Source organism: Phalacrocorax aristotelis, chromosome 1 (assembly GCF_949628215.1).
Source record: "Phalacrocorax aristotelis chromosome 1, bGulAri2.1, whole genome shotgun sequence".
NCBI lineage: Eukaryota > Metazoa > Chordata > Aves > Suliformes > Phalacrocoracidae > Phalacrocorax > Phalacrocorax aristotelis.
Window position 1 is genome coordinate 59,293,866 of NC_134276.1, and position 14,982 is coordinate 59,308,847.

Genomic DNA, 14,982 nt, shown 5'->3' on the forward strand with positions numbered 1-14,982 from the left:
CTAAATAGACCAGATAACAGGTACAGCCAGGAAAGCAGAGGTATGAAATTGCAGCTCGACTATGTGTTGCAGCACAGACAAACAAACAGGTGAAGCCATACACCCACGCTTGCATCTGTTGCAACATCCACCAAAATTAAAGAGAACAGAGGGAAGTGACACGCTACCGCTCTCTTTTGGTCTTGGCTGTACAGCTTCTCTTCAGAGGAAGAGTATTCCTGTAGTCCTCACCTCCCTGCACAGCTTCTCAATGAGAAGCAAGGTACTTTCTCCTCCTGAAAGCCACCTTTCAGAGGAGGAAGAACTGGCCAAATAAGATTTTATAGCAAAGAGTACAAAAATTAAGTCATTTAAGAGTTCCATGTATACACTTAGATGAATTTCATAAAATATCTTGTCACTGTTGCCAGGACTGCAGCATTTTTCCCCCTTTCCCACTCTTCAGAGAATCTTGCTTTCCACCCTTCAGGGGCATAAGTCAGTAAGTAGCAACTGCTCCCCAGCCTCACACAGCATCTCAGAAAGCAATAGTCAGTGACAGCTGTGACTATCAAGAGCATGACCTCTTCATGAAGTCCCTTTTTTTTTTTTCTTGTAAATTCTGACTTTTTTTCTTTCGGACTACACTAGTGCAGTACAATGAGCAGGAAGCCATTCTGACCCCTCAATCCCACACACTCTTCCATATTAACCTTCAAGTATTTATCCCAGGAAGAGACTTATCTCAATCCACTACTTCCAGTTAAACCAAGCTGGCAAAGCCATACAGGAAAATCATAAAACCCAGTATCATTATTTTAAAACATCTAGAAATTTTGGAGTTTTTTTTTAAAAAAAAGACAAAAAAAAACCCCAAACCCTTTAGTGACAAATGTGGAAATTTGGTCGTAAAGAGCAGACTAAGCATATTGTGTGCTTAATCTTGCCAGTTTGCAAACCAATTCTGTAGGGCTAAATTAAAAAGAAATTATTGCTGAAAAAATACCACATGAAACAAAGGAGGAAAAAAAATGTTACACAACATAAAAAAATTTCACTGCACCCTCCAAGTTACAATAATTTGTATCACATGTTTTAAAAAGTGTTTCTTCACTCACTCATCTAACTATACGTAGAATTAAAGGCCAGTAAAGATGTTAGGTCGTAAAGTCAATGGAGTGCAAAAGTTACTGAAAGTATTCGTTGTCCAGAGTTTAACAAATGCCTAAAAACCACCTGTATGAGGCTAACTTAAAAATGGCTAACAGTGTAAAAAGGCTTCTAACACCTAGAGGAAGCCATTTTATTTCTAATATCAAACCTTACTAAGAATTTATAAAATGCAATATTATCATGAAGGGTAACATACATACTGTAAGTTATTTTAAGCATCTGAAGACAGTTCAGATCATTCTGTCTTCTTTCCTGGAAGCTTATGTACATGTATCCATGTATATAAACATACATATACATGTGTGTGCATATAAATATACATACACATGCATTCATATATATACACGCACACGCATTCACATATATACACACACACAGAGGTACCCACACACACCCCCCTTTTTTCCTTATATTTGAGTTCAGCAAGAAAGGATCTAAACAACATAACGACAACAAAGCTTTGTGAAATTTCTAAAGGTTTTCCATAACTGCAGTTGCACAGCATGGGTACACCAGCAGGCATGACAAGCTTGTCAAAATCTGTCCAGTTATTTCAGTGTACCACACCCCTCTTATTCCAACTATCTAGTCAGTGACAAAGCAATTAACAAGTAACCCCAAATTATTTAATGTAAATATTTAAATCCTTAACTAGCCCAATTCTGAAGCAAGCAGTGCACATTAGCTATTGCAATTCCACCCCCTCAAGCCTAAATGCAATACATCTGACGCACAAATGCGTCATTAACCTGGGGGGTACAAAGAAGACAGTCTCACTTTAAAGCCTGTTTTCTTTGCATCAGGCAACACCTAAAAAAGCCTTTGAGAGCAAAGCAGGTTCAGAAAACAGTTATTACTCCCTTTAACCATTTTTTTCTTCTGGAATGCTCCTGTATCCCTTTCAGTAAGTTAAATGAAATAGAACAGTTTCAGAGAGAATTAAAAAAAAGAAAAAAAGAAAAAAAATGTACTCAAATCCATCTGAAAAAAATAAACCTTAAATCCTGGGTTACTGTTTCCCAACAATGCATTGCTTAGTTTTTCCAAATTCCGTAATCATCTGTTGTCCTTCAACTGAAGTGCCAAATACATTCCAAGAGTATGTTTAGAAAGACCTAACAGCAGACGATCTTCTATAACAATCATGTTTATGGACTGCAAATTCTTCAGAGCTACCAATACAAATCAAAATGATATAATCAATATTAATCCTAAGCTTTAGCATTACAGCTGCATGCACATGTGTATTATATGTCACATACATACACTAACATCCTATAGTATCAGGACAAGGTATATTCATGTCTGTACATAGCAGATGTTAAATAAACATAGTATCGTGGTTTTAGTTTAGCTTTCAATTAGCAGATAAAATTATTAATGAAACAAGTTTGTATTTACCAGGGATGAATGAATCAATATTCCTGAATCTTCATTTGGCAAGCTGAATGCTGTGTATTCAAGGGCATTGTTTTCCCCTTGCTGTTTGCAAATATAACCACAGTTCCTCTCGAAAACTGTACGAATGCCTTTAAACAGAACCACACTTGTAGTGCAACCCATTCCAAATCTGTTGAATTTTGCATTTCTAGCAGCCCTGATTGCATTTGCAGAATGTCTTCTTCCTTTGCTCGACTCGAATAATTTTCCTGTGCTTCGCCGAAATATTTCTTTGCACAGTCTTCATTACGTCTGACATTTAGTATATTCCTTGACGAGAAACCATCAGCTACTGAAATGTAATCCTATTTGCTTAAGCCAAATCCTGCCAAAAATCCAGCCGCAGAAGACAAAAATCAGAGGGTGATGAAAAGCAAAGGATACCTCAACTGTAGAAGACAGGAGGCTTTCAGCATGGGGTATACTCCACAGCAGAGATGAAAAGATATTCCAGAGGGTCAGGGAAAGAGCTGCTATATTTCAGACATCCTTAGAACATAATCAAAGATGAAAGCAAACTGCAAAGATACTGCTGCAGTTTCTGCTGCCAGCCACAAAGAATCCTCATCTGCTGCAAGAAAGCACTCTCCCAGAATGCTTAGCACAGAGTTCGTACTGGCAAACATTTCTTTGCTTGACCTATATGTGCTTTTTAGTGCTTAAAGCAAAAAACTTCAAAATAAAAAACTCAAAATATGAGGGGAGAATTCTTAAATCACTGCTGCTATGGGGAAAAAACCCAGCGTGTTATATAAACCTACTTCAACCAAATCTGTAAGTTATCAGCATGCTATTATCAGTTCAGACAAACCACGAGGGAGCTGGAGGCTGTCTTTACTTTTTCCTTTCTTCCTTGCATGCAAAGTGGATCAGTCAATTCCCACCTGCCAGAAACAGACTTTTTACTAGTCCTCGATTGCAAATAGCCAATAGTCATTAAAAAAGGAAAAAAAGAACACAGCTGACTACCTAGTTCAGGTCAACATCCACATCCAGAACAAAAATACAGCATGAAATTTAAACCACAAATTTCTTGCTGTATTGAATCACACCTGTATTGATTGCATTTATCACTACAGGATTCTACTCCACATACTGTACTGGTATCTGTCACACAAGTATGTAAACATCTTTGACACTGAGAAGTGTCAAATTTTTAAACTACTATTAAAGGCAAGGAATTTATAAAAAATAACTGTCCCAATCCATACCATAACAGTATCGATCACCCTCTCAGAGACTGCTAATTAGTTTTATGTTTCTTCTAAACTGAAAGCACTGAGATGTTTTTACCTATTTTCTTACCAAATTGTAAAACTGGATGAAAAAGTAAACTTCAAAAACTCAAGTTGTTGCAACAGAGTTAAAATAAGCTAAGTTAAACGGACTTAAGTGAAGCATGAAGGGTTGGAATAAGCAGATTAACAATGTCAGCTACAGATTTGCCCCCATGCAAATTAACTTATCTCAAGGAAATACTTGCATGCTATAATCAGACATTTAGAAGAAATCTTTAAGATTTATTAGCATTTTTTCCCTGACATCTGGCTAGTTAATACATCTCAGTATGCTTCTCATTACATTTATAACCTAAATACAAATTGCATACACATTGTTTAAAAACATGCAGACACATTGTTTAAAAAAAAAAATAAAATAAAATATTTGACAGTGATCCAAGTAGTTCCTGCCAGTCCCATATTCTCAAAGGCAGCAGCTAATACATTCCACATATTGTAAGAAATACAAATTGTGTTAAGGTAGTTTACTTAGCAAGGAATAGCTTTTGTGGGAGGACAATACAGAAGGCAATGGTGAAGAATTTGGCATAAATTCTACTCTGAAGGGCAAAGATAATTCAATCATAACCATAAACCTTGCACAGCAATGTCTCCACATCTTCTTCTGTCTCTCTACCTACCCTACCCTCCTTGAAAACAAGAAGCAGGGCAGCGAGCGCCATGTTTTTCTCCATTCACTGAGGTTGGATAGAGACATCCTTGCAAACATGTGAGGACAAAATAGCCATGGGAATTACCATGGAAGGCACCCCCAAAAGGTACATTCGAGTTAACTGTTTCTGGTGCAGGAGCCCACTTCATTCCCATCTGGGAGGTAGGATTACAGAGACCTGACAAAGTTCAGGTTCCATATGTGATATCAAAAGTTAAGAGATCATTAAAAGAAAGCAATGTGCAATTTCAAAGACTTAATAACTGGAAATGTTTCTAGCAAAAAGTAGAAAAAGTAGCTTGTGATGCAAGAGAGTATGAGAAAAATAAGTCAGTTTACAACAAATTACCATGTACTAGACGCTTCCTTCAAATGCCTAGAAAATGACCTCACATTTAAAGCACCAGGTAGGACGTGGAGAAACAGGAAGACAAACTATTTAATTTGGAAACAAACAGATGACGGAATCATAGACTAATTCAGGTTGGAAGTGTCCCTGGGAGGCGTTCTAGTTCAAAACCAATTAAGAGCAAATTTAATTCCGACTATGTTTTCAGTAAATTTAGCATCATGTTTCTACACTATTTTAGAAAAGGCAACTGAAACTGACTTGGATCAACACAGTGGTAACAACAATGACATAAAAAGCATTCCAAATGGAGCCTGAAAGGGAGATAAATACGGGGACGTAAGGGGTGGGAAGAAACCATGGGGAGGAGCAGCTTGACCAGACGCTTATAGATTAATATTATGAGATATCTCAATGGTGTGCAAAGCAGTCTGCCAGCAAGCAGACCTTTTCCTAAGATGTTAACTTGGTGCAAAGTGTAAGTTTCCAGCTTAACTAAGCAGACTCCTGCAATTGTAATGAGCAACCACCCTCCACAACCAGTGAACATCCAGACAGAAATGTGACACAACGTAATGTTATCCATTACAGTATTACATCTCAAAGTAAAACGGGAGGCTGGAAAAATTCTTGTAAAGGTCTGACAGAACTTTTTCTACCAATTGAAAAGAGCTAAATGGCAGCCTAAGGTAGCTAAAAGTCTTAATCCAATTTAAAAAAAAAAAACACAACACAAATAAATAAATAAAAAATCAACATATGAACAAGACCAGACTGTACATTACAGGAGCAGCAGGCTAGACATTGCAAACTGCCTTTAGCTGAGCCTGGGTTATGAGAAGGTCTTTTTCCATAAGGAAGAGTAGGTGGGGAGGAGAGGAAGGTCGTAAAGAGGATACATCACTAATGTCTGTCTTCTCTTGGTTTGTGAAAAAGGGTCTGCGCCAGAAAGCATGCAGACCTATGAAGAGTTATTTGAGTTAGTATATTTTGCAAATACTACGTCCCTTAGCTGAACCGCCTGCTTATGCAGGGAGCAACAAGCTCCTCCTTGCTGTATACTACATTGAATCTGTACTGATTGCACTATGAGATTCCCCAAGACAAAAAGATTAATTAGTTGTGTTAGCTCCGACTTGTTCACAATCATATCTTTTTGAGATGGGCTCTCTTTGATATTTAATAAAGAAGCTCTAGTTCCTCTCCAAAAAATTGCTGGGAACAGTTTAACAGTACAGTTAGACAATTGCTCTAAGGGTCTAACCACCAGTCCTCCTCAGATTACAGTAAATGCCTAATGATGACTTTTCACTTGGGAACTGGAGGACTTCAAATCAACTTGTTAAGCAACTCTCTGACAACCAAATAAGTTCCAGCAAGCGTAATCACATAGGTACAGAGTAAACACACGTGCTAGACATTGGACAGTTCTAACCAATGTGTACAAGTTTCAGTTTGACATTGGTTAACACTTACAGAGGTAGAAGACTTTAGGGAACAATTACCTGGGTTTATATAAAACCTTCAGGGAATCCTATAAAATTCTTATTAACAAAATGAGAATTTAATAGAGGCAACTAGGCAGATATTGAATAGTTGAGAGAGTACTTATCAAACTAGGGAGACCTTCCAATCAAATGTGTTACTAAAAGCAATGTGGACATTCTGTCTTCAGACATGCCATCACTATAGCAAAGCACTTCATAAAGACACAGGCCCATATCTGCAAGAGAACATAATTCAGGCAGGATTCAAGCACCTAGGTCCTAGCACAGGAACCACAATAGCTTAATCTCTTAAAACATTAGAAGTAGCTACTTACATTTTTACCTACAAAGTTGTCCTTGGTATTTAAAATGCCCAGACTGCTGCCATCTTGACAGCAGTGAACATCTGGTTCCTTAGAGATCTTAACACATCCTGACTGAATTCAGCTTTTCACAAAACATGACAGTATCTGTAGGTGGAGCACTACCCTCCATCTGGCAGGGGCCTGTATATCAGCCCAGAATGCTAGAGATGTGGGCCTACAGCCTCCTTAGCCGAAAAAGATTAAAATCAACATCACTTACCACTCTTTGGAATGCCTTAACAACCAGATGATAGTACAGCAAAGAAAACATACTCACTTTTGCCTGATAAAGCTATATCATAGGAAAGATTTGAAGATCCAATAGCCCTGCAAGAGGGAAAAGAAGTGTACATACAACAGGTCATATGTACTAGAAACATTCCTAGAGGAGAGGAACAAGGAAATTCAGGTGCTGGTTCCTGATGCAAGGACTGTTTCTGCAATGACTGCTTCATGCAAATTTCATAGAAGAGCTTTTTCAGGTAACTCTCTTCAAGAATTCATGTTTCTTTGGAAAGCAGGAACTACTAAAAGCTGCTCTGTGGGCACAACAGTGAGTTTTACTCTGTCTTCAGAGTAAACCTCTTCAGCACCCGATTTGTCAAAACTAGTGCAGAGCATCTGCTTGGATATGGATTATTCTTAGTAATCTTCATATCCGCTAACAAGAACGGCAAGAAGGATGTTATTGGGAACTACAGGCTGGTCAGATTCACTCCAGTCTCTGGGAAAATTATGACACAAACCTTCCTGGAAGCCATTTCCGGACATATAAAGAATAAGAGTGTAGTTCCCAAGTAGACAACACAGATTTACTGATTTTAACATAAAAGTTATGCCTGACCACCCTGTTTGCCTTCTGTGGTGATATGGCTGGCTCTGCAGACACAGAGACAGCAGTGGACGTTGAATAATGTTAGTAAAACAAGGCTTCTGACACAAGTCTCCCATAGCATCCTTGTAGCCAAATTAGGCAGATGTGGTCTGAGTGAGTGGATGATAAGGATGACATCCTGGTGGACAGCAAGTTGAACACACTGAGCAGGCTTCTCAGTACAAGAACGATATTGAAATACTGGAATGAGTCCAGTGGAGGGCCATCATGATGGTTTAGGGCTGCAGCATATGATCGTTGAAAAAAAAAAATCTAAGAGACCTTGGACAGTTCAGGCTTAAGTAAACGGTAAAGTGAGATATTATCGCTGCCTGCAACTACCTAACGGGAAGGCAGAGAAAGGATAGAGCCAGGCTCTTCTTGAATTCAGAGGACAAGACGCAGCAGACACAGAATATTCCATTTGCATAAAAAGATTATTTTTTTTTTAACCACAAGGGTCATCAGCTATTGAAGTTAAACTATTTCCATCTTCGTGGATATTAAAACCAGACTGGCATAGTCTCTGAGCAACCTGCTCTAACCAGACTTGCTTTAAGCAATGGATTGCACTAGGCAACTTCCAGAGATTTTCCTTTCAACCTGTAAGTTTTCGTGAATCTGTGGCATTACGCTGGATAGCCACACACTAACCACAGAGACAGAGAAAAGATCCAAGAGAATTCCATCCTTCAGAAGAAAGCAGGTATAATTATTCCAGGAGTTAGTCTTGAGAATAGCATGCTTGGATTCCCATGTAATTTTGAACAAGAATCTGCACACTCAGCAAGACCTTAAGAAGAGATTTGCACTGAACAGAAACAAAAAACTACTGTTACATTAGAAATACTAAGTATACCACCAGGCTGAAGACCAGAAGCAGTTTATTATTTGTATGAGATGTCTCTAATGTCAAAGATCATATCAAAAGTCAAAAATAATGCTTATGAAAATTGGAGCAAGATTTAGTTCTGTCCTATCTAGTCAAGGAAGCTGTCATAGCTGGCTAACATGACAAGTTTCTTTTAATCAAAAAACATGGGAATGTTTGTGTCTATTATGCCTTTTATACAGTTAGCGAAGTGGGAAGGAGGCATAAACGATACAACCCAGGAAATGCTATTCCAAGTCTTGCATACACAGTATTATGTATGTGCTGATGGAGAGATCCACACAAATTTAAAACCCTGCTAGTTACAAAACGCTAAATATCTCAGCTAACAGTTTTAGATCACATAGTTGAAAGCTGCGGAAAGGTCAGTCTTCTCACAAGTCCGTTCTTACATAAACAGCAATACATTTTCATCCATAGATGAGCAGCGGGAGCTGACAGTAAACCACATGCCTTAAGTTTAAACTTATCTCAAGTACACCTTGGGGACAGACATTCCAAGAATAACCCAAAGAACTTTAGGAAGTTGTCCAAGTCAATCAAAACTGAACAAATGAACATTTATTGTTATGTGTGAGACAAAAAACACCCAGGCCTTTTCACTGTTTTATATTTCAAGCCATACCATAGGATTTCTGGTATTGAAATATGCTCACTGGACTCCATCTAGTGGTCACATAACTTTCCACTTTCTGAAGTTGAAGTGATTATTCTGGGCTCTTAAATAACTGGCAAGATAACTGCAACAGAAAGTTGTTGTTATTATTATTATTATTATTATTATTATTATTATTACTACTACTACTATTATTATTATTACTATTATTATTATTAGAGAGCTACAGAACAAGTCATTAATTATAGGGTATTATTTACAGAGACACTAATGAAACCATGCTAGAATAAATAATGGTCAACAGGACAGTAGACTAGGGGGAAAAGAAAAATATGTTGAAACCCAGTTTTTGACTACCATACTGTGTTCAGCAAAGAGTAGTAGGAACTTTGGGCCCCATACATCCTTTTATACTTTTAATCCCTCTGTGGAGGTTATTCAGATTCAGGTCTTTGTCCTTTCCTTTGTTCCTAGTTTAGTCAGGAACAGATTCCAACTTCCCCTCCAGCAGACCATTAGCTGCCAGAATATTATGCTAGAATTATTGTCCCTTTACCAGCAAGACTGTATACAGCAGGATTTTTTTTCTTCTTCCTATTAGAAACCTCATATTTCATGTGAGGAAAAACTTACTGGATCATGCTGTATGCTCTGGCTAGAAAGAAATTAGTGTATAACATTATTGGTCCATCTAAGTCCATATACAATACCAGGCAAATAACTCTCAGGTGACAGCAAGCCTGGCAAACAAGAATCCCAAGACAATTTCTGAAGGAAACTAGAATAGCACGGTTCAAATAATTATGACGTGTGTCATCTCTTCATTAACCTGAATGCTCTTTTTAAACTCACTGACGTTTGAAGGCCAATGTGAATTTAAAAACCCTCTTGGACTAGCAAACAGTGAGAATGAAGCCTCCCTGAACATTCTTAAAGGCAAACATAACGCCATGATTTTCAGCTAAACCACCTACTAAATCAGATGACATTACGCTACACAGGAAATCAGTGCCAGTGCAAGCGGGTGCATATATGCTTGGCAGAAAGAGGTCTGAAATACCACCTGTCATCATCACCGTTCTGGGGCAAGTGAGGAACAGGCTAGATGAGGTGATTTTCCATCTCATTTTCACAAAGCCTTGGTTCGGTATTATTCTGTTGCCTGGTTGTAGTCACTTACAACGATGCCTACAAACAAGCCTAGAAAGGCATCAAGGGAAGTGCAAGCAGATTCTCTGCCAGTATCAGTGCCCTGGTGAAGAACAGTACTTCCTCTGAAACCAAAAGCTATAAAAACCATTATGCAACAGTAAAGAGCAAAGAGCATGAAATAGCATTGGCAATGTTAAAACAGGACCGAGAGCTATCTTACTAGCCTTTGCCTCTCCCACTGAAAACACCCAGCTCTTTCTGTGGAGTTTCTGTTTTTCTTACTCTTGTATGTTTCAGTACTCCCTTCAGCATATGAAGGGCAGTTGTACCTTGGGCAACTAATAAGGTAGCGAGCTCATATCACTTAATGTCAAAACACAAACATCCAAAGGCAGTAGAGGCTCTCAACTTGCAAGCTGAAACCAAATGAAATGCCTACAAGCACATGTACAATGAAACCCCAGGCTCCTGAAATCAACTACATTTCACTTACAATAACATAAAAATTACAATGTATTACATCCTGCACCAATGTAACCAGAATTAAATGCTTTCTCTACTTAAAATTATGCAAGCATTATCCATTCTGAGTATAATGTGCAGTCACTCTTTGTTGGGGGATTTATTTTGTAGTAGTAAAAACATCAACCCTCGTCTTATCCGAATTCACCGAATAACTCCTTCCCATCCACAGAGTACCTGGCAGTACTAAAAGCAGTTCAGTTTGTGCCTCAAATTTCCAAACTTAGATCAGTATCTGTCAACATGCTATATCCTTTTAAGTCAATAGTTACAACTGAATATAAGAAATCACCCAGAACTACACAAAGCAGCAGCTAAGGACTATTTATTTGCACTGATGATCTGTTACAGGCTTCTCTGTATTCTGGCAGCTCTGCATCTTAGCCCTTCTCAGCTTTGCTGTGACTAAACATAAACCTTTACTGGGCTTTTTATATATATATATATATATATATATATAGGTTTTTGGGGGGTTGGAGTTGTTTTTCTTGTTTTGTTTGGGTTTAGGGGAGGGTTGTGTTTCAAAGTGTATTTTGGTTGCTTAGTTAATTTTAGGTGGCATCACTTGATATTCCCACTGCATGAGCAACTATGTTTCTTAGCAGAAGAAACTTCAAAAGCAACTATTTGATTTCAACTTGTAGGGACAGTAACATTGTTTATGCACAAACTCATTCACCACTGGAAGTTCCAAACAAGCTTAGAAGAGTGAGGTATCATTTTGAGAAGCAAACGGTTTTGTTGATTTAGTGCCCCATGTTTTTTAATTTCTAGTATTCCTTCCTAGAATTATCACCAGAAGAACTTTTCAAGAGAACTACAGAAGTGGGGGTGTGTGTGGGTGTGGATGTGTGTGGGGGTGTGTGGGGTGTGGGGGTGTGTGTGTGTGAAGCCAGCCTAAACCTCATTTCCTTGATTTGCTCAGAATTATAAAGTTGACGCCTCTTCCAGAACCACCAGCACTGACAATATGTACATAACAAGGTCCACTGTACATTCAGCCTTCGCACAGAATTCCTGTGAATCAGATTTTTCAGACAACGTTCAGCCTCATCAATGTACACAAATTCCTGAATGGACGGTACAAAGAAGACCCAGCCAGGGTCTTCTCAGTGGTGCCCGGTGACAGGACAAGGGGCAACGGGCACAAGCTGAAACACAGGAGGTTCCCTCTGAACCTCAGGAAACACTTTGTCACAGTGAGGGTGACCGAGCACTGGCACAGGTTGCCCAGGGAGGTTGTAGAGTCTCCATCCTTGGCGATACTCAAAAGCCGCGTGGACACGGTCCTGGGCAACCAGCTCTAGGTGGCCCAGCTTGAGGAGAGGGTTGGACCAAATGACCTGTAGAGGTCCCTTCCAGACCCAGCCACCCTGTGATTGTGTGAGAGAACCACAGCACCCCTTCACACCACATGCCTTGGAGACATCTTTCCTGCTGCTTATTTTTATTTATTTATTCTGATTATTCACCAGTAGCCCCAAGGCAACAACACTACCTTAAACAGAGCACTACTCACAGGAAGGCATGGTTACTTTCACCAGTCTGAGGTGCTGGATCCAGACAGAATTTCCAACAAAGGGTCTTGATTTCTTCTTTCTCATTTTTCCCCTCACTTGAACTGCCTGTGTCTCCAACAGGCAGCAATCTCTGCACGGAGAAGGAGAATGCAAGAAGACAGTATCTGGATTCCCCATTCTTCCTCTCATATCTGATTCACTGGGCACAGATGAGGAGATGACAAACTGTTCTAACAGATGCAGCAATTCAACAAAGAATCCCATCCCCCAACCCCTGCAGTCAGATTAAGATTTCTATTTTCTTAAAGTTTCTGCAGCAAAGCTGCTATTTCTCTCAACCAGTCACAGTGGGAGTGCAGTAGAAGGTGACCTCAGCTACAGATATTGGATTTCTCTGACCAAACCTTTGTGCTCCAGAACAGCTTTCTTCATAAAACCACCTTCAGAGCTTCTGCTCAACTTTCTGAAGGCCTTTAGATGTCTAGTAGACTTTTTTCCAAAGCAGAGTCCATTGTACCAATTCTGGCCATTGCTTAGTACAGGAAATCTTGTCCACAGTGTTAACAGGTTGCTTTTTAAGGCCTCTGAGACTGTTATTTCTTGGGTGTTTAATATTACAGGAAGCCTCTATTTTGAGATAACACATGCTCACTTCCATTCTCGTTAAAAGGACTTTAAGAATCCTTACAGAAAAATAAAGGGAAAAAAAATCCCATTGCTTTCTCATGATGTGATACCACTATTTTATAGATTATTAAATTTAAGATACTAAGTACATCAGTGCCTCTGGACTAAGACAGAACATAAGCCTTCCTTCAGAAACCTATCCATCCTCTAAATTAAAGTCTAGAATGCTAGATGGTCAGAATTACTGGAGTATCCTCTCATCCTTAGATATAAGTTATTTCAAAAATATTTCAATGAGAAAGGCATTGTGTAAAACATTGACTGCTTGTGCAACTTTATGCCTCTTCTGCCTTGCATAATTAATGCTTTTCATGGGCACAGACAACCTAAGGTGGGGGGCAAGGGAGAATTAATTTCTCTTTACCCTCTTCCAAGTTAAGGAATTTTCCCTTCAGTATCGAAGTCAAGTGAAGTACTTGAGATCACTCAATCTCAAAACCAAAGACAAACACTAGCTAAGGAAGGCAGTTTCATGTACATTTTTAATGTATAGTATTTTTAATATCACTGCACTAGGTAAGTTCTTCAACCACCAACAGAAATTTGAGGTCTGAATAAGAGTTTCCTGGATACCCGCACTAAAGATGTTACACCTTTTCTTTATCTCCATAAAGAGCCACTGGCACCAGATCACCTCTAACAGTTACAGAAATTCTTAAATAAAAGCAATATAGCCAATACATTTCTCAGAAGGACACAACCAAGCTTCTTGCTATCTGGAAAATTGAACTCCCCTTATTTGCTTCAATGACTTACCAGTAATTTTTCCTTACTATTTTCAAAGCAAACATGCATGAATTTAGCAGAATCTTAAAGCTACCTCAAAAAATACAGCTACCTGGTTAAACTGCCAAAACCACAAATTGTTGAGCTTGCATATACCTGATGGTTACCTAATCTCAGGCAGACGCTACTCACTCACAAGTGACCACTCAGTCCAATAACCACACGTACTTAAAAATAACTTGAACATTTACACCTATGCAATAGAAAAAAACAGATGATGTTAAAGATCTAGTTTTCAAAATTAGTATTTACAGACCCTTTTGAAACATTTGCGTAGAAGCTCAATGCAGCATAACCAAATGACTAAGTGGGATATACAGTTTTAAGTTTATTGCACACAACCTTCAATATGGAGGGGGAAAAAAAATACGGAGTTGTGAAATTCCCAAGTTTAAATTCAGGTGTAATGAGTTCTACTTCCACTGAGATACAAATATGTGATCCTGACTGAGTATTAAAGGGCATGCGTAGGAAGAAGAGAGGAAAGAGAAGGTATGCTGTGGTATTCCATGCTTTGTAAGAGCTGATGCCACCATAGACAAAAAACTCAATTCAGCATCATCCGATATCTGATATTTGCTGTATTAGAAACAACTATTTTTAAAGCGTTTACTCCTCTATTTTAAAGATAATTATCCTTATCTAGTGGGATAGAAAAAGTTCCAGAAACTGATGAGGAAATAAGGTGCACCTAACAAGAATGATCTAATGTTGTTGAACGGTTAAATGTGTTTTTGTTCACACAGAAATTCAGCTGCCCTGTATTTTTCCCCTCATGTTTTCTTTCTGAGCAAGAAGTTTACTGATATTTAAAATTCAAATACATTTAAGGGTACTTATTAATACTTTAGTACGATAATCTCTGAATCTCCACCACCACAGAAATGTCTATCACATCCAGTAAGTCTTAGCAGTGTCAGACTTGCCAGAAATAACACATTGTTTTCTTACTGTTCTTTACCTCCTATTGTTTTGTGTCCAATCAGAAAGTTTTTTACACGCACTTTGCTGAAATAAAATTAGCACCTTTGTCAAAAAGATCGTATTCTCTGCCAACCTTTATTTCCTTAAGAAAGGTAAGTGGTACGTACCATAAACTAAAGTAACTTCTTCAGGGCTGAGTATCTGGTTTTCTCCCTCATGTAAAGAGAAAGGTCAACAGTTCAGAGACTGATTAAATAAGCAAT

The 14,982-nt window shown here is 38.5% G+C and overlaps 1 protein-coding gene across 7 annotated transcripts in view; it reads right to left on the reverse strand.

The window, feature by feature from the left end:
- DOCK9 (dedicator of cytokinesis 9) overlaps positions 1 to 14,982 on the reverse strand; it is a 134,609-nt gene that overhangs the window by 114,280 nt on the left and 5,347 nt on the right. For 4 of the 7 annotated variants that reach the window (XM_075089937.1, XM_075089929.1, XM_075089919.1 and 1 more), the window contains exon 1: positions 2,554 to 3,167. The exons of the other annotated variants lie outside the window; for them this stretch is intronic. In XM_075089937.1, the coding sequence (XP_074946038.1) occupies positions 2,554 to 2,715 (162 nt within the window). In that variant the 5' untranslated portion in view covers positions 2,716 to 3,167. Of the gene's footprint in view, positions 1 to 2,553; positions 3,168 to 14,982 lie in introns of those variants that run through there. 7 annotated transcript variants of the gene reach the window in all.